Source organism: Marmota flaviventris, chromosome 1, assembly GCF_047511675.1.
Source record: "Marmota flaviventris isolate mMarFla1 chromosome 1, mMarFla1.hap1, whole genome shotgun sequence".
NCBI classification, from domain to species: Eukaryota; Metazoa; Chordata; class Mammalia; order Rodentia; family Sciuridae; genus Marmota; species Marmota flaviventris.
The window spans coordinates 197,102,401-197,121,948 of NC_092498.1; the positions used below are offsets into that span (position 1 = coordinate 197,102,401).

Sequence of the window (19,548 nt, forward strand, 5' to 3'; positions counted from 1 at the left end):
TTGGTCCTGGGTTTATTCCCATATTAGGCATGCATTCTACCACTGAGTTATATCTCCATCTCCCTAATTTTTTTTTAAAGAAGATAAAGTTAAAAAACTTAGTGCAATAATAAGCTGGGAAAGGATAATTGGAATGAAACATTTTCTGGAGGAAAGTGGAGAGACTTTAGCTAACTTTTGACTTTGACTAATTTAACTGTTTATGCTGTAGTTTCTAAGGTAACTACTCAAAGAATAAACACTGAGTATTTAGTTTTCAAATCAGTAAAGGGGAAAATAAGACAAGCAAAAATATAAAAATATACAATCTAAAATAAATCAAGAAGTGTGCGTGTGTGTATGTGTGTGTGTGTGGCGGTAGGGGGTGGGTGGGAGATTGATCCGTCTAATGATAAACGTATATTCAAATATGTCAGTATTTACACTAAAACAGGTAGACTAAATACTTTGGTTAAAAGACAAAGACTGGACTGTCAGAAATGAATAAGAACACAAACTCTGTCTCTATGCTATTGGCATATAAATACACGATTGTCATATAAAGACTATAAGTAGAAGTATGGATAAAAACATATTGGGCAGATTCTAAATCAAAAGAAAGAAGAGTTATGTAATTAATAGCAGGCAAAGTCATTTTTTAAAGGCAAAAACATATATAAAGATAAAGAAGGTCAATTTTAATAATATAAGTTTCACTTTACTGGGAAGACATAACAACTTAAAATATGTATGCACTTAATAGTGCAGACTCAAGGCAAAGCCAGATGAGAAACAGACCTGCTATAATCATAGTGGGAGATATTTTTATACACCACCTTCTCTGTAATTGCTAGAACAAGCAGTAGACAATAACAACCAGGGATATAGAATATACTGCACAATAAAATTTCTCTACCCAATGGATATATACAGGGCATTGTACCCTACAGCTAACAGGAAGACAGATTTTATTCAAGTACATAAGGAACATTTTTAATATGCTGAGCCAAAGAGAAATTATCAATAAATTCCAAAGCATTAAAATCATACCACATATGTTTCTCCAACTATAATACAATTAAGCTGGAACTCAATAACATAAAGATAACTAGAAAAACCACATATGTTTTGAAATTGAGAATCATACTTCTAATTAACCTTTGAGTCAAAGAATAAATCAAAGTTGAAATTAGGAAATATTTAGAGCCAAACAAGAAGGAAAATTCTACATGTGAAAGCAGTTCTTAGAAGGAAAGTGAAGTCTTAAATATATTGGAAAGGAAAATGGACTGAAAATTGCATCTTAAGAAGTTGGAAAAGAACAAAATATGTAGCATTGAGGATGTAATTAAGATAAGATGCAGGATTAATTGAAATAGGAAAACATCAATGATGTAGAGAGAATCAACAAGATAAAAGCTGGTTCTTTGAGAAAACTAATTAAATTGATGATCTTTGGCAGGACTAATGAAAGGATGAGAGGAAACACGGGTTACTATTATTAAGAAAAAGGTGGCAGAGGTATAGTTGACAGAGATCCTTGAAACACAGCAGGGGATGTACAAGTCTAGGCAATAAAACTCGAACATTTCTATAGGAAGGAAAATTCTTAAATAAATAATAACCAAAACCAATTTGAGAAATAGAAAATCTGACTAGTTTTCCAACCATTAAGAAACTTAAATCAACAGTGAAAAATCTTGACATCCACAAGTCTTCACTAGTGAATCCTACCAAACCTACAATGAAAAAAATTATACCACTCTTACATAAAGATTGGCAAGAGAAAAAGAGAAATATTCCTAAACTCTTTTTATGGAGATAAGCATAGTCTGGATACCTTGATACCCAACCTGACAAGGACAATGTAATAACAAAAATCACAGGCTAACTATTATTCATCAATATGGATATAACAATGGTAAGCAAATTATCAGCAAACTGAATCTTGCAATGTGTTAACAAGATGAAGATCATTTTGGGTGTATCCAGATCAAGTTGGGTGTATCCCAAGAATACAAAATTCTTTTAACATTAAAAAAATCAACTAATAAAATTTGCTACTCTATAGAGTAAAGGAGAAAATCTTCTGATTATCTTAACGTGATTATCTTTACAGGCAGAACAGTGATGTGATAAAATCAAGTGCCTGTTCATGATAAACAGTCTTAGCCAAATAGAACTTCCTAAACTGATAAAGGTTTTTTTTTTTTTTTGTTTGTTAAAAAAAATTAAAAAAAAAAAGCCTGCCACAAATGTCAGACTTAGTGAAATATTGAAAGCATTCTCTTTGCAATCAGGAAAATAGCAAGGATGCCTGCTATTAATGCGTATTTTCAACCGTGTACTGGATGTCCCAACCAGCACAGTAATACAGTGAAAAAAAAAATCAAATGGTAGAAGGATTAAAAGAGAAGAAATAAAACTCTTCATTTGCACATGACATGCTTGTGTTCAAAAATTTAAAAACTATATAGATAAATCATCAGAATTAATAAAAGAGGTTTTTGGATTGCAAAATATTAAATGTCAAAATGCTAACAAAAGGCAAGAAAAGAACATTTTAAAAATTTAAGATCCTTATGGGGAAAATCATGAAGACTTTATAGAGACGGGCATAGTGGCGCATGCCTGTAATCCCAGTGGCTCGGGAGGCTGAGGCAGGAGGATTGTGAGTTCAAAGCTTGCCTCAACAACTGTAAGGCACTAAGCAACTCAGTGAGACCCTGTCTCTAAATAAAACACAAATAAGTGGGGCTAGGGATGTGACTCAGTGGTCACTGAGTTCAATGCCTGGTATCCCCCATAAAACTTTATATAAAAATTATAGAACTTTATTGAGAGATTAGAAATAAATCGATATACTGTCTTCATGGATCAGAAGACTACATCTTGTAATGGTTACATTTCTTCTCAAATTGACTTAGAGATTATTAAAGTCCCAATGTGAAAAAAAAACACCCAAGAGTTTTGTGTATATGTCAGTATGTAACATGGCAAGCTGATTCTCATTGAATATGGAAGTGCAGGGGCCAAGATACTCAAGAGTAAAATGAGGTGGAAGACTTATAATGCAGACATATTCAAAGCTGCAGTGTTGGTACAAAGACAGAATTAATGGAGCAATGCCTTGGACACTGTCATGAGAATTGATGCTCTTCTGGAAGGGAGGAAAAGCAGAAAGACAGACTTGAAACTTTCATTTCTTCCTTCTTTCCTCTTCCCTTCTGACTTTTTTCCTTTGATCAATCAGCAGATGTTTATTGAGTTCTTACTTATGCACTGGGCCTTGGGCTAGGCCCTGGAGATAGAAAGGCAAACAAAAAGACTGTGTTTCTAGCGACATGAGGTATTTGGATGTAGTCATCATACAGCGTGAAGGACAGGTTGATTTGATGAGGGAATCCCTTGTTAGATAACAGGGTGGGGAGGTTCTCTGTGAGAGGACATGAGACTTAAACCCAGAAGGCTGAGAATTACTAAGCTCAGTGACTAGGGGAAAAGCATACCAGGTAGAGGAAATAAGTATAAAAGGCCCAAATCTAGGAAAAGTCTTGTTTCTAGTGAGGGAGAAGAAGAGGTCTCTCTGGCTGTTGCAAAGGAGGCAAGAGGAAGTTTCTTGGTAAGACAGGCAGGACCAGATCATGCAGAAATTTTACACCATATTAAGGACTTCAGATTTTATTCTCAGAGCAATAGGAAACCATGAAAAGTTACTTGTAACCAATATACCTTACCAACCTAAGATTTTGGTAATAGGGGAAACCGTGTGTATGTGTGTGAGGTTTTGTTTTTTGTCGGGGTGAGGGAAGAGAAGGGGATGATGGTATAAGGGAACTGTTCTATCTGCCCATTTTTTCTTTCTGAAAAAATTTAAAAATAAAATGTAGTGATTAAAACTGACCAACTGGACTTTGTTATTCTCTAGTAATTCCCACAGTTCAGGTGCAGGCATGGCAGTGGGAATATTTGACACCAGAATAGTGTTTTGTACAACAAAAAGATGCTTGAAGAACAGAGGAGAAGGATGATTGAGTTTGTGGTCAAGGGCATAATAATCTTAATGGACCATGAAACCTAAACCAAGTCATGCAGGAAGTGAAACAGACCTCAGGTAAGTGTGGTGCAAGAGAAGGGGGAGTTGATCAATGGATTAAGATCAGAAGGTGGGCCAGATGCTGTGGTGCACGCCTGTAATCCCAGCAGCTCAGGAGGCTGAGGCAGGAGGATCGCAAGTTCAAAGGCAGCCTCAGCAAAAGTGAGGCACGAAGCAACTCAATGAGACCCTGTCTCTAAATAAAATACAAAAGAGGGCTGGGGATGTGGCTCAGTGGTCGAATGTCCCTGAGTTCAATCCCTGGCTTCCCCCATAAAAAAGAAAAAAAAAAAAAAAAGATCAGAAGGTGGGGGAGACAAGTACTTAGAAAGGAGGGGGACATGCACGTGGAAAATTCTGTTGGCCCAGGTTGTAAAGTAAATCTGCCTTTTTTTTTTTTTGTCATTACTGACTTGAGACTTGTGGGATCAGAACAAAGTAGCACATAGACCTTAAAGCACCAAGCTTCTGTTTCCCTAAACTCCGTCCAAATATTCCCAGTCTATTAGAAAGCTAGCTTTGGGCCCTCCTGGGACAGAGGAGTATAAAGTCCTGCTTCCATCTGACATTGGCCATCAGCATAGGGGCCTGTCACTTGTCATCATCTTCTACATACTTACAAAAATTTGCCCTTCTGAAACTGTGACTTAATTATAATCTAAAATCTCCAGGTCACCCAGAAAGAGTCCTGGAAGCCCACTCTGCCCTTCTCCTCCCTGGAATCCAGTGCTAAGGGTGGTGGGAGGGAGGCCCGACCTGCTTAGGCAGATTGCATCAACCAGCGGGTTTAGGACACAAATGTCTCAGGACATTGATCTTTAAGTGTGATTGTTTAAAAATTGAATTAGTAGTCCATATTAATAATATTCACATAGAAATAGAGATTTCTGGTTTCTCATGAAAAATCGGAAACTCTGACAATATTGGGCAGGTCACTTCTTTGATAAAACTTGCATTGATTTTTCTGTAAACACCCCTCCCTCGTGTTGTGAATTGTGCTGGGTCTGCCTGGGTGGGAGTGAGTTGTCCTTGCCTGATTACCTGAGGCAAATATCCAGGGCTAGTGCCTCTTCCTTGGCCAGCTTTATTGCATGGTCTGCAGGCATTTGAGTTTGCCACCTCAATTCCAGGGCATCTAGGCTCAGGGCTTAGCTCTTTCTAGCACCATGATAAGGTCTTAAGCAGACTTCCTGTCCTAGGTCTCACTGTTCCCCTGAACCAAGTGACCTCTTCAGCCCGTGGATGTCCAACACTTAGCAGAACTTTCTATTCTCACTTGGAGAGATCATTGGTCACTCTCTTCTTCATTTTGTCACTTCTCTCCAAAACTAGACACAGGGTTCCTAGATGGCACCAAGAGAACACGGAGAACAAGGGATTCCTGTGCTAACAGTCATGTCAGTTCTTCAGGCCTCTTGTCTACTCTCAAGAGTCAGCAAGACATCAAGCTTCCTCCAGATGGTCTGGGGGCTTGGGAGACTCCAGTGACCCCAGCCTGGCCTCCTGGGAATCTGACAGATTTGGCTAACAGATGCAGCTCTGCTCAGAGTGGGTGGCCTGCAGGCACTGGGTCAGGAGCGCCTTGAATAGGGGAAGTTCTCCTGCAGGGGGTGTCCTGGGGCTGAGTCTGGAGAAGAGCCGGCACAAGAGCCTAATAGGCAGTTCTTGTGTGGCCTGTGTGGTGTGCCAGACATTGGGATGTGATTTGGGGAACCAGGGAGTGGGAGGATGTCTTTATTTTTTGAGGCAGGTAACTAGGGAATGAACTCAGGGGTACTTGACCATGCCACATCCCCAGCCCTATGTTGTATTTTATTTAGAGACAGGGTCTCACTGAGTTGCTTAGCTTCTTGCTTTCGCTGAGGCTGGCTTTGAACTCGTGATCCTCCTGCCTCAGCCTCCTGAGACGCTAGGATTACAGGAGTGTGCCACCACTGTCTCAGGTTTGTTGTGTCAAATAAGAGACATAAGGTCAAGAGTATAGCAAGATGCCCCACAAAGCATAAATGCTCAATAAATATTACTGCTTCAATTTATTGTCATTATTGCTATTTGATAGGAGAATAGGATGGTGCTTGGAAGGCTTCTGCTGGTGTAGATGAGGGGGCTGAGGACCAAAGAGGAGAAAATGTGTCCATACTTGGGACCAGAGAACCAAGCTCCAAAGCCATGCCCTTGAAGAAAGGGATGTTGGCTGGTAAAGTCCAAAGGACAGTGCATGTCCCTGGAGGTCAGCTTCCCTGCATCTGGGTGGCCATTTCCCAAGGGGCCAAGAGAAAACATTACCAAGCGGAAGGTCCGCAGCACAGACAAGCTTCCCTTTTTGGCCACGCTCAGCTCCAGCAGGCTCACGGTGACGATGACACAGTCGAAGATATTCCACCTCTTCTGGAAGTAATAGTAGGGGTCGAAGGCAATGATTTTGAAGACCATTTCAGCAGTAAAAAATATGGTAAAGACCTGCAGATGGAAACAAGTTGTCATCACAGTGGGGTCTCTGGGGTCAGGGATAATGACAAAGGGACAACAGGGAAAATGTCTGGTTTACAGTGTAGTAAATCCTCTTTGTTTTATTCCATTTCTGTTTTGTTTGCAGGCTCTTGAGGATGGGGGATGGCAACAATGTGGCAGAACATGGGAATTTGGGGGCTCATGCTCTGGTATGTGCATTAGAATTAGAAGGCAGGCCTCAGTTTTCATGTATATATGGTGGCAGGGTGGAGCAAATGGAGAATCATAAGATAATATAACGATCTTGTATAATTATGTCAATTCAGAGTCCAGCTTGGTTCAGTAGCTAAAAAGTGTGGGTGGGTTGTGGGACAACACAGACCTAAGTAAAAACTCCCAACTCAGCCGGGCGCGGGGATGGATGCCTGTAATCCTAGTGGCCCTGGGAAGTTGAGGCAGGAGGATTGCAGGTTCAAAGCCAGCCTCAGAAAAAGCAAGACACTAAGCAATTCAGTGAGACCCTGTCTCTAAATAAAATAGAAAATAAGGCTGGGGATGTGGCTCAGTGGTCGAGTGCCCCTGAGTTCAATCCCCAGTTACCAACCCCTCCAAAAAAAAAAAAAAAATCCCAATTCAGCCATTTCTGGATGTGTAAGCTTGGAGAGGTAATGCATTCTTTTTGTTTGTACCTCAATTTCTTCATCTGTGTGATGGGTGCAAAATGAGCTAATGCTTATGCAGTTGTTAGCAAAGGGCCTGGTGGGTTGGTAATTCCCTGATAAACAATAGTAATGAAGAACAATAATACACAGCTTCTTAGATTCTTTTTGGCTCTGTGTTTTTTTAATTGCCTTAAATAGGACAGAATTCTGACATTCAGAGAGGTCAGTGTTAGGCTCAGGTGGTTGAAGCCAGCAGGGAAGCAGATAATCAAGGAAGAAGGCAAAAAAGGGTGCAGTGGCTCCCCTGCACCCCTGCCTGTCTATTATCGGGGCCTCGTCTGGCCTGAGAAACCAGGGACCTGGGAAACCAGTGATCACATCCCTGTTCAAGAAGGGAAAAACTTAAGAATGTCCGTTACTTGCCTAACGCCACAGCAGTGCAACCGTGCAGTACAAAGGGCATTTACCAAGTGCCCTCTGCAGGCAGCATAGTGTGGGGAGTGGCCGTGGGGTGAGGTCCTGTGCCTTAGAGAGACCTGGCCAACTCTGCTTCCACTCTCACCAACTATGCAACCTTGGGCAGGATACTTACCCTCTCTGAGTCCTATAGCTTTCTTTTGTAAGAATTATGAAAACCTCATGGTGTTATGTTGAGTAACATTCCTAAAGCCCTGGACCCATCAAAGGCACACCTTCCTTCCTTTTTTCTTCCTTTCTCTCTGAAAAATGATCCCATATCCTGACACATGGGGAAAGGCCTTTTTTCTCTCTTGCCTCAACTTCTCCAATGGAAAATCAGGGTGTGAGTTCAAATGTCGACTCCCTAAGGCTCTCTGTGGTCTAATATTGACTTCTTAGGGGTAAAAAGGTATTCCCTCTATTTCCATTTTCCCTTTTCATGTCAACTTTAAATAGAATATAACCTCTTTTTTTTTTTTTTTTTGGTGGTGGTGGGGGGCAGTACTGGGGATTGAATCCAGGGGCACTTAACCACTGAGCCATATCCCCAACACTTTTTTGTATTTTATTTAGAGACAGGGTCTTGCCAAAGTTGCTTAGAGCCTTGCTAAGTTGCTGAGGCTGGCTTTGAACTTGTGATCCTCCTGCCTCAGCCTCCCGAGCTGCTGGGATTACAGGCGTGCAGCACTAGGTTTTATTCCAACGTAACCTTTAGCTTAGGTGCTGCTCAAAGAGGGGGCACACGTATGCCATAGTATGCTGAAACCTACTGCAGCCCACTTCACATCTGGGCTAAGGGGAAGGGACAGGTTTCCAAGGAAGTAGTCACCACTCCTTCTGGGACCCCCTCTACCCTTTGGAGTGGTCAGAAGACCCCTCAGGTCCTTGTAGACCTGGTAGGCCAACTCCAAGTGGTGGTGGGGGAGCCCAGCATGGACTGGAGGCAGAACCCTAATCCTTCCTAGTGTCTGCTCAGCACACACAGTAGCAGGGCCTGCGGGGTGGGTCAGCCCACGGGTTAGGAAGTGTGGGCTTGGGAGCCAATCTGCTGTGTTCAGATCCTGGTGCTGCCATGAACTCACGCCTACATTTTAGGCAAATGATTTAATCTTCCGTGTCTCAGTTTTTTCCATCTGTGAAAGGGGATAATAATAGTACCTACCATAGAGGGTTCTAGTGAAAAAGAAGTTGGATTAGCCTTGAAAAAAGCATCTGAGACCATGTCTTGCCCTGAATAAGTGTTCAAATAAAGTTAGCTATTAATATTCCTGTGAATCGAGCAAGGTCGGGGGCAGCTGTCTCCTTCTGAGTCAGCTACTTTATTCAGCATGCATTGAAACCCAGTACGGACTGTATCTTGTTAAAGCATATCATGCTAAGGAGGTAATGGAGGAAAATTTAAATTAGCATCATGTCTAAGCTCGATGCAAGAGCAAAGTTCTGACTCCTTGATGCTTTGGCTACAACAGCACATGTTTTCTGTGTCCTCCCCCCCACCCCCACTATCTTTCCCTTCCCTCCTCCACTCTTTCTGTCCCTCATTGACAACACTGAAAATCATAACCATATAACCATGGTTCATAGGAGTCATACAAGTAATCAAAGAGGAAAGAAACTTACAAGTTCATAGATTGTCTTTCAATGAGAAAGTGACATTTGTCCTCATTTGAAGGTAGATCACTGAGATCCAGAGTATTCTAGTGGTTGTCCTATGTTCTACAAAAAGGGAACCAGTTGTTTCTAGCTCAGGACTTTCTCCATCCACTTTCCTGTGTTTGCTCATCCCAAAGCAATTCTCCCTTCTTCACCCTCGCTCCCCCAGACGTGACCTCCGGAAGCCAGTGTCCACACATCTCCTGCACTGCCACTGTGCCCTCAGCTAATGAGATCACCAACTACTGAAGGCATGCTCCCCGACCCCAGCCACGGCAGCCCGGCCATCACTCACAATGTTGCCTACGTGGAGCATGGTTTCGAAGGCAGAGCTCATGCCGTGATGCTCCATGGCCATGAAGACTGTGTTCACCACGATGCAGAAAGTGATGGCGAGTTCTGCAAAGGGGTCTGTCACCAGCCCATAGAGCACTGTCTTGAGCTTCACCCATGTCGGGCAGCACTTCCAGATCAGATATTTCTGAGCCAAAGTGGTCAAGCAGGGTGGGCACCGCTGTTGAGAGTCCTCGAGTTCTGCATTATGGGTGGGATCAATGATAGCTGTTAGCCATGGGTCACTTTAGAATCCCATCCTGTGGTCATGCCCTAACATTTCCATACTAATAACTACCACCTCCAAGATCTTGACTTCAGCCCTCCCTCTCCCTGATGATCATTTCCTGCTAATTGAGCTCCTGCAGTCCTGTAACCACAACTCAATCGCTGCCCTATGGAGTCCTTCAAACAACTGGCCTTACACATTTTTACCGCCTAGTTCCAGTGTCATGTTATTACTCCTCAACTTCTTTTTTTTTTTTTAGCTTACAATAAAAGCTTTCTTTTATTGATTGTTCTGCATATACGTATGTTAATAAAGCAAAGTTAAAAAAATATATTACAGTATAAACATCAAAAATAATGAGTGATCTTTTTTAGTTCATTAATGTATTTTTAAAACGCTAGATGTACATATTGGTTTGCTGTATAAATGAATAATGTTGGTTTTTAGTTGTAGATGGACATAATAACTTTATTTTATTTTTATGTGATGCTGAGGATAGAACCCAATGCCTCACATATGCCAGGCAAGCGCTCTACCACTGAGCCCCAACCCCAGCCCCAGAAATGAATAATGTTACAATTAAATAACAAATAACAACAAGGACAGCAATTAAAGTGAATAAACTTTTAAGGCCAAGACTCAAATCTGTAGAATATTGCAGGTACGAGTGAACATTTGCCCTTACCAAACAAAAATATTATACCTCACAGTGTTACTGTTTTTTATTTATTTATTTTTATTTGTACTAATTAGTTATACATGACAGTAGAATGCATTTTGACACATAATACATAAATGGAGTATAACTTCTCACTCTTCCAGCTGTACATGGTCGTGTAATCATATGTGCACATATAGGGTAATAATGTCTGATTCATTCTACTATCCTCTCTACCCCCAAACCCCCTTGCCTCCCTCCACTCCCCTCTGTCTAATCCAAAGTAATTCTATCACCCCTAGAACCACCCTGCATTGTGAACCAGCATCTTACTTCTCATCTTACTCAGCTAATTCCATCTCTACCTACTCCCTTATAGACACCCTCAATTGCACCTGCCTGGCAAGCACCAACTCTAAATATAAACAAAATTTGCTGACTATTCTGCACTCACATCCAACCAGCTGAACCCGGTCAGACAAAATATACAGCCTTGCTTACTGGTCACAGTGGAGGTCCATGACTCCCAGCCTGTCCCTGCCTGGGAGTCCTGCTGTGTCTCTGTGTTTCGGCCCACTCCTCCAGCCTTCTAGGCCACTATTTCTTCCTCTCTCCTCTCTTTCAATCCCTAGCTCCTCACTTTCTGCTCCTGAGCTCCCTTTTATGTCACTGAAAATGCAAAACTGCTTACAGATGAACTTCCTCTTCTTCCTACCACTAGGTCTCCAAGGTCTCAAGTCCACCCCAGTTTCTTCCTTCGCATCCCTCTGTGCCTCCTCCTCTCACCTGTGAGGGGCTCCTACCTCTCTTGCCTGCTGAAGCCCTGTGCTGTCCCCTTCTCTCCCTTCTGGACCGGCCCCATCAGCACGTAAACATGCTTCAATTATATCTCAGCTTTGAAGAAGGTCTCCTAGGGTCCCATGTTCTCCTTCATCTACTGAGTCCTTATAGCTTCTAAGAGTTTTCTCCACCTTCTCACCTGCTCTTCTCTTTACACACCCTGGAATCTGGCTTTTCCTCCCAAACGCAAACTGTTAATTTACAGAGCTCTTCTTATTTCACTACTCATAGCATTTGACAGAATTTGTAATACTCTCCTTGAAACCTGGTGTCCATTTGGCTCCCAGAACATCATGATCTCTTGTTTTTTTTCTCCCATGTCAGTGACCACTTCTTCTCAGTTTCCAATCCTGTCTCACTCTTCCTTTCCTGTCTTAAATGAGGGAGAACTCAAGAATTCTGTCGTTAGCCTGTTTTTTTATCCTCTCTCTAGATAATTTCATTGAATCCTATGGCCTTAAAAAATGTCTATGCTGATCCTCCCAAATTATAATGCCCAGTTTCTTGTCTCTCCTGTGAACCCCAGGCTCATCTCTCTCTAGCTTCCTCTGTCAAATTTCTACTTGTATATGAAGAAATCAAAGGTCCACCTTCATGAAGGGCAATTTGGGTTAAATTGAATTTAAATTATAAATTCCACCTTCTGGCACACACCCTGTAGATATACCAGCCCATGTGGGCAAAGAAGATGATGTATTTTATTTACAATAATCATAAAAAATGAGGGGCTGTGGTTGTGGCTCAGCGGTAGTGCACTTGCCTGGTATGTGTGAGGCACTGGGTTCGATTCCTAGCATCACATATAAATAAATAAATAAATGTCTATCAACAACTAAAAAATATATTTAAAAAAATAATCATAAAAAATGAAATAAACAGTAAGGTACATTATGAAAAAGGATGAAGCAGATTTGTGATGATGTAAAAAAAATCTTTATATGATTTTTATGATTCATTCTACTATCTTCCCTACCCCGTATCTCCTTGCCTCCCTTCACTTCCCTCTGTCTAATCCAAAGTACCTGTGTGTGTGTGTGTGTGTGTGTGTGTGCTTATATATGCATAGAACATTGCTTGAAGGACTCAAGAGAGACTGGAAGGAGGGGCACTGGGAGGCTGGGGAGCAGGGATTGTCTCTAGGGGGAGGGACATAGTTTTCATTGTATACACATTTGTAGCATTTGCATTTTTTTTACAACATGCATTTTTTTTTTCAAAATAAAATGAGTTTATAGAAATAGTTGCATGCTCCCAAATTCTGCTAATGCCTCATTTTAGTTAAAATTTTTGTGTGTAATTAGATTTAGCTGACAGTGCCTCCTTGGTAGTTAAAATTTTTGTATGTAATTAGATTTATCATGTGTTTCCTCATGTGTTCTTCCTCTGCATATGAAGCCTTTCTCACTGCAAGGTTTAAAAAACACTATCTGTGTTTCCTTCTTTTCTTTGTAGTTTTACTTTTTTTTTCATTTAAATCTTTGGTACATTTGTAGTTTATTTGGGGTAAGGACTAAGATATTGATCCAGTTCATTTTTCTCAATATCTGCTTATTTGTATCAACAAGGATTCAAAATATTATTTGGTCACAAGTATTTATATATATATATATATATATATATATATATATATATATATATATATACCCATATATTTTCATAAACATGTCTATTTTTCTTCCATTGATCAAATTATTCATCTTTTACTCTCATGCTGCTTTGATTACCTACTGTAGATTTTTGAAACTACAGATATCAAAACTAGCAGAGCAGAGTTCTGTAAAGAAGTTGGCACAACCTGGGAGCAAAATCAATAATCTCTATTTAGAACAGAAGTGGAGCTTCCCCAGACTATTTTGGCACTAAAAAAGAAACACAGGACATAGTATTGAATGATGAAGCTTGCTGACATGCCATTTTGTCGGAAAGCAGCCTAACTGTGAGGCATCACAGGAAAAGAGAGACAGATTTGTGAGCAACATTTACATGGCTGATATTGATGCCTGGGAGATACAGAGACTAAAACAACCACATGCTTACTAGCTTGAAGCATGATTCTTTTCCTCTCCAGAAAAATCTTCAGAAAGAATTTCCCCCTGCTACAGTGAAAGAGGTGTCCTCTTCCTGATAATGGCCAATGTCTCCACTTGTGCATACTCTCCTGGGACCTTAGGAATCTGTTGAACATTCCCTTTTCTCCCTTAATCTTCAATCTCTCCCTTTCTCTCAGATCCTCTCCATCAACGGATAAATATGCTCAAAACAAACACCCCCCCCAATGTCCTTTAACTTTGCCCTCTCCCTAGTGTCACCTTACTCTCTCCTCCCCTTCCCAGGTAAACTTCCTGAAAAAGTTGTCTGTAAACAATATCTCCATTTCTACCCCTCTCACTCATTCTTCAAGCCCCTTCAAAGTGGCCTCTGTGGACTCATTTTCTCTGCCATTTGTTTGCTCAGGTTGCCAAAGACATCCATGCAACTGAAGACCCAAGATGCCTTTCAGGTTTCATTGTACCTAAATAGCAATGCCTCTGTTCATTTTTCTATTAATCCTGAAGGAATTTAGACTCTTGGCTCTGCATTGTGTTCTGAGGCCTCTCTTATACTGACCCTTTCCTTCTTAGTCTCCTCTGTTAGCTCCATCTCTCCTGCTTAACTATTAAACATTGTAATTTCTTAGAACTCTGTCCTGGGCTTATTTATCTTCTTACTCGATCCCCTCTACGGCATCTTATCCTCTGGCATCTTTTCAAAATTACCATCTTGCTTCAAAGCTCTATCAAATATACATCTCTGGGCCACACACTTCAACGAATTTCTAGCATCATTTATCACAAAGCCAATTTCCTACTGGACATTTCTACCTGGATGTCCCCAAAACACCTGACATCCAACATGTCCCAGACTCAACTCCTAATCTCCCCAGCTTATCTTTTCCCAGTGAAGCCTCCTCCCCCACAAAGAGCTCCCTCCATAAGCATTTGTACCCGCCACCCTTCCATTGCTTACACCAGAACCATGTGAATTATCAGGACCTGAATCGTATGCTCCTTAGGTTGGTAAGCCTTCCATTTTCCATTGTCTCTGCTGCCACCACCCAGAGTCTGGGAATTGCAGTCTCCCACTTGGTTCCTCTTAACTGATTTCCCTTCCCCTCCTAATTCCATTTTCTCCAAGTATTCAGAGTAACCTTTATAAATGCAAATGTAGCTCCCCTGCCTCCAGTCCTTTAATGGCACCTTGCTGCTCTTAGGATGAAGTCCAATGTCTTTAATAAGGTCTAGGAGGTTCTGTAGACCTGGCCCCAGCCCATCTCTCTAGACTTATTTGAGCCCCTCTCCTCCCTGGTAGATGTGTTACAGCTACATTAGGCTTTTTATTTCAGCTTTAGGGTATTTCTGCCTGGAATACTTCCCTGACTCCAGGCTGAACTTATCTCACTTCTCTTTGCATCCTGTGCTTCTCCTTCAAGACTCTCAGTACCCCACTAACAACTTGTTCCATGCCAATCTCTCCTGCCAAGCTCAAGGGCAGCTGTACTCACTGCTGTGATCCTGCTTCTGGTCTTCTGCTTTGGACAACTGTCAAATCTCAGCTTGTATGCCAAGCCTAGACAACTCAAGTGCCTTGAGCTCAGTGAATTGCCAAACTCTTGGCCCAAACTTTCTCAGGTACCATTACTCCCGGAGAGGTGGCTTCTGTAAATCCTATGCTGACTATAACAGCATCCTTCGTAAGTATAATGGAAGTAAAATCCAACCAAAGAAGGTCATGTGCCCAATGCTCTGGAATCTTTGACCTAACCTAGAAATGTCATTGCTTCTCCTGCTATTCCTAGCCTACTCTCACAGTCAGAGGTGATGTCTATCTTGCTCCAAGATGTCTGACTTATTTTGTTTTAGTTTTAGCAGTTCAGATAAATATAAATTGGCACCACTCTCCAAATATCACCTTTGAGTACTACCCTCATTAATTCAATCATTCAACAGTTTTTTGTTGAGTGTCTACAATGCACAATGCGCTGCCTCTCAAGGTACTAGAGATTTCCTTTGAGCAAAATGGGCACATCTCTGCCCTCGAAGAGTTTGCGACCCAGTGAAGAGGAACCCACAGCTGAATATTACTATGCACTTGACTTGACTCATTTAATCCTCCCAAAGTACTGCAAGATGAGTGTATTTGAACTTTTTTACTGGTGAGAAAACTGAAGTACAGAGAAGTTAATGGAGCTCAAAGGTCACGCCATTTTCCATAAATGGCAGGGCCACAATTCAAACCCAGGTGGTCGGGCTCCAAATCTGGGTTCTAAGCTCTGTTGCCTCTCCTTCACCCTGAGAACTTCTTCAGTCTTACTTAAATTGGGATGTGTTTGGGATGCATTTCACTCATGTCTCATTCCTGCAAATAGTATAGGCTGCTGATGACTGGAACTCTTTCCAGGTTCTCACATGGCTGATTCTCTTACTTCATTCCGATTTCTGGTCTCCTTAGGGAGAATGACCTTCCACAACCACTTATCAAAAACAACCCCTACTCTTCATCTCCTTCCTACTCTATTTTTTCTCCTATTTTTCATCACTACCCAAATATCTATTTGTTTTGCATCTGTGCCTCCCTTACCCCCAGTGTGAGGGCTCCATGAGAGCAGGCTTCTATCTTGTTCACCACTGAATTCCAAGCACCTAGAACAATGCTGGACACATAACAGGTGCTCAACAAATGTGTGTGATGAGTGAGTAAATATTACAAAGGGGGGGGGAGAGAAAGAGCATGTTTAATAGTTCTAAGGAATAAGTGAAAAAGAAAGATGTTTTGTACTTAACATTTGATTTTTGATGACTAATGGGAAGATAAAGGAAAAAAATCCACCTGGCCAACAAAAAATTGTAGGCAAAGTAACATGGTGGAACTCTAAGCAGTCATGAAAAATAGTGGGAGTGCTCAGTACTACAGTAAAAAGTGATTATTAAATAATCATCAACAAGGAAAAATGATTTAAAGTTGGTATTCATTCTTAAAACCAAAGCTCAATTCCATCCATTTACCAGCAAATGCCATAATTTCATTCTTCTTTATATATAGTGTATATATACCATATTTTTGTTATTCATTCATCTGTTGAAGGACACCTAGGTTGGTTCCATAGCTTAGCTATTGTGAATTGAGCTGTTATAAACATTGATGGGGCCGTATCACTGTAATATGCTGATTTTAAGTCCTGTTTTCTCTGATTTGTGGATGCTAAACTATAAAAAGGGTGGGTAGGGAGGGGAAGAATGGAAGTCCATTGGATTAGACAAAGGGGAATGAAGGAAAGGGAGGAGGGACGGGAATAGGAAGGACAGTAGAATTAATAAAACATAACTTTCCTATCCTTGAATTTGAAATACACGACCAGGATAACTCTGTATCATGTACAACCATAAGAATAGGATTCTAATTAGAATAAGTTACACTCCATGTATGTATAATACACCAAAATACACCCTATTGTTATGACTATTTTAAAAAAAACCCAAATAATTAAAAAGATTTAAAAAAAACCCAAAGCTCAGGCCTTCAAGAAACATGACTTAAAGGTGTCTCCCATCCCAGTAATTGAATCCAACTTAGACTTCAAGCTCCTAACCTGGGAACTTTCTTTTGGCTAATTCAATGCCTGATGCTATTTCATTTTCTCAGCTTTTTCTTGGGCTTTGGGAGTTCAAGTTTGGTGGAACACTGAGCTGTTCCTCAGTCAGTGCTAAATGTATTTTACTTGAATTTGAGTTCCAATGTAATCTCTGAGGGGACACTCCCTGCAGGTGGTTCTTTGCTCTTTCCTCTCCACCTTCCCTGTTTGGCTTTCACTTGTCCCCTTCCCTAGCCTTCATGGGTGGTGAAGTGTCTGTTCCACCACTCTGCTGCCATTCTGGAGACCCAGGATGTCCTCTGAAGGCCTGAGGTCTTCTCCACCAGGTATGTTACTCTACAGTTTCCATGTCATGATGAGCGTATAGATCTGTCTTTAAGCCTTGCCACCTCTGGCTTCACCCAGAAAGTAAAAGGCAAATTGGTTCTGGTTTCAAATCCTCCAAAGAGTTTCTGCTGCTCACTACACCCTACCTTGAAATGAAGCTCTAGCCGAGGGCTGCAAGGAAGGTACACTGGGTCCCCTCTCAGCAGCACATCAACATCAGAGTCCCTTTGCATCCACTAGACCTAAGCAACTTAGTGTTTCTAGGGCAGATACATAAGTGGATATAACTAGAACAATACTCTCCATACCTTGAAGTAAAACAAAGGTTGGATTAAAACAACCTCACACCCAGCATGAGGAAGATGTAGCCATAAATACGGAAACTTGTGTGAACTGGAGTCATGAGCCAATGCCACCCCCGTCTCCTCCTCCTCCCCTTGACTAGGTGTAACCAGCTAGAACTTAGACACATCCCTGAGGATATTGAGTGGATTCACAGTTGATTGGCAGAACCCAGAATTGACAGGGGTTTAGAGAAGTGAACCGATTAATTTACTTAAATTATCTTTCAATATTCAGCATAATGGGGACTTGAGACAGAAATTAAGTTACCACTGTGAAAGTTATAGCCATGAAAAGCATGAGGGTAATTTTGCCATGCTAGGAAATTAAAGACTGCTAAGTCTTTTGCACACCTGAGAGGTGACTTGAAATTCTCTGGTGCCTGTCCAATTACTTCTTTGAAAATCTAGTTTTGTGAATACATATGAAGGAGATGCTAATTTGAACAAGAGATGAATGAGGGCATTTCGTTTATTGGATTCTTTTGTTTTGAAAAATTATGTACATAAGAACTACATTAGTGAAGGAGGATGGGCTTGAGGCATAAGAGAGAGTACGCAGGTGAGACTTATCACTGCACGGTGGACGTTTGTCCAGAGTGCAACACTTACCCTCGATGACAGAGGTCATGATACTGACCACACTCATTGCTCTTTGGACTCTGAAAGGTTCATTCAAGTATTCTGCTGACAATAAAGTTTTCTTCTGTCCTGCATCGAATGCCTGCTGAGACACAAACAGATAGGATACTCCCCCAGCCTGAAGTCTTTAACAGCAAAGAACATCACCCAAGCCTCCTCCTGCCCAGTCTCCCATGACTGAGATGCTCTGTGAAACCATAATCCTTTGCAGACAGCCTTGGAGAAACAGGGCTGGCCCTTGAGTTTTGGGGAAGAACTCAGGCATGAACACAGGGCATAGAGGTGGGATGGAACCAGAGTGCAGGTTGGAGGCCAGTGGGGTGACTTGGATCCACCTGAGACTCTGCAGACTCCTTTTCCTAGGATGGGACTTGGATATCCAAGTGGTGATGGGGTTGCCTCTGAGGTCTCTGAGATTACTATCAAAGGGAGCTAAAAGCTGCAGGGGCAGTGGGCCAGGAAGTGGCCCTCTGGGAACTGCCCTCTGGGCAGTGCATATGACATTTACATGGAACTCTTACTCCACAGTGAAATTTCCTGACCTCCCTTCTAATAGACCCATTTCCTTCCCCAGCACACAACCCACTTCCAATTTCACATAGTCTCTTTCTTTCTTCAGGGAGCATGTGTGTGTCTTGATTGCCTATCTGTTAGTTTTCTTTAATAGACTGAATGTTTGTGATCTCCTACCCCAAGTTCATATTGAAATGCTAACCTTCTGTGTAATGGTATTAGGAGGTGGAGGCTTCAGGAAGTGATTAAGTCCCAAAGGTGGAGCCCACATGAATGGGATTCATGACATTATAAAAGAGACCCCAGAGAGCTCTCTCACTTCTCCCACCCTGTCAGGACACAGCAAGAAAGTGCCATTTATGAGTCAGGAAGGTGGCCCTCACCAGACACAGAATCTGCAGGTGCTTTGACCTTGAACTTCCTGTCCTTCAGAACTGTGAAAAATGAATTTTTGTCACTTATTTGACACCCATCCTGTTCTAAGAGGCTGAACACACATTGTCTATCACAATCTTTTTGACCGTTTCCTCTTTAAACCTTCATTGGAGGTTTCGCCTGTATTCTCCACCAGAGCCACAACTATTGTCATACACAGACTCTGGACATGGAGAGTTCAAGTTCCACAGCAGCTGACAGCTCTGCACAAACCTTTCAGAGTCCATAGACAACAAGCATTTATGAAATGCTTATCACAGGTGAAGCCCATAGGTATGTAGTTAACAATAAATACGAAATT

General features: G+C 41.5%; 1 protein-coding gene across 2 annotated transcripts in view; it reads right to left on the reverse strand.

Annotated features, from left to right (window-relative positions):
- The window catches only part of Scn10a (sodium voltage-gated channel alpha subunit 10), a 92,246-nt gene that overhangs the window by 32,752 nt on the left and 39,946 nt on the right, over window positions 1-19,548 (reverse strand). For both annotated transcript variants that reach the window (XM_027932320.2, XM_027932318.2), the window contains exons 12-14: window positions 18,270-18,381; window positions 9,596-9,834; window positions 6,362-6,535 (exon numbers count right to left, since the gene is read on the reverse strand). In XM_027932320.2, coding sequence (XP_027788121.2) covers window positions 6,362-6,535; window positions 9,596-9,834; window positions 18,270-18,381 — 525 coding nt within the window. The remainder of the gene's footprint in view (window positions 1-6,361; window positions 6,536-9,595; window positions 9,835-18,269; window positions 18,382-19,548) is intronic.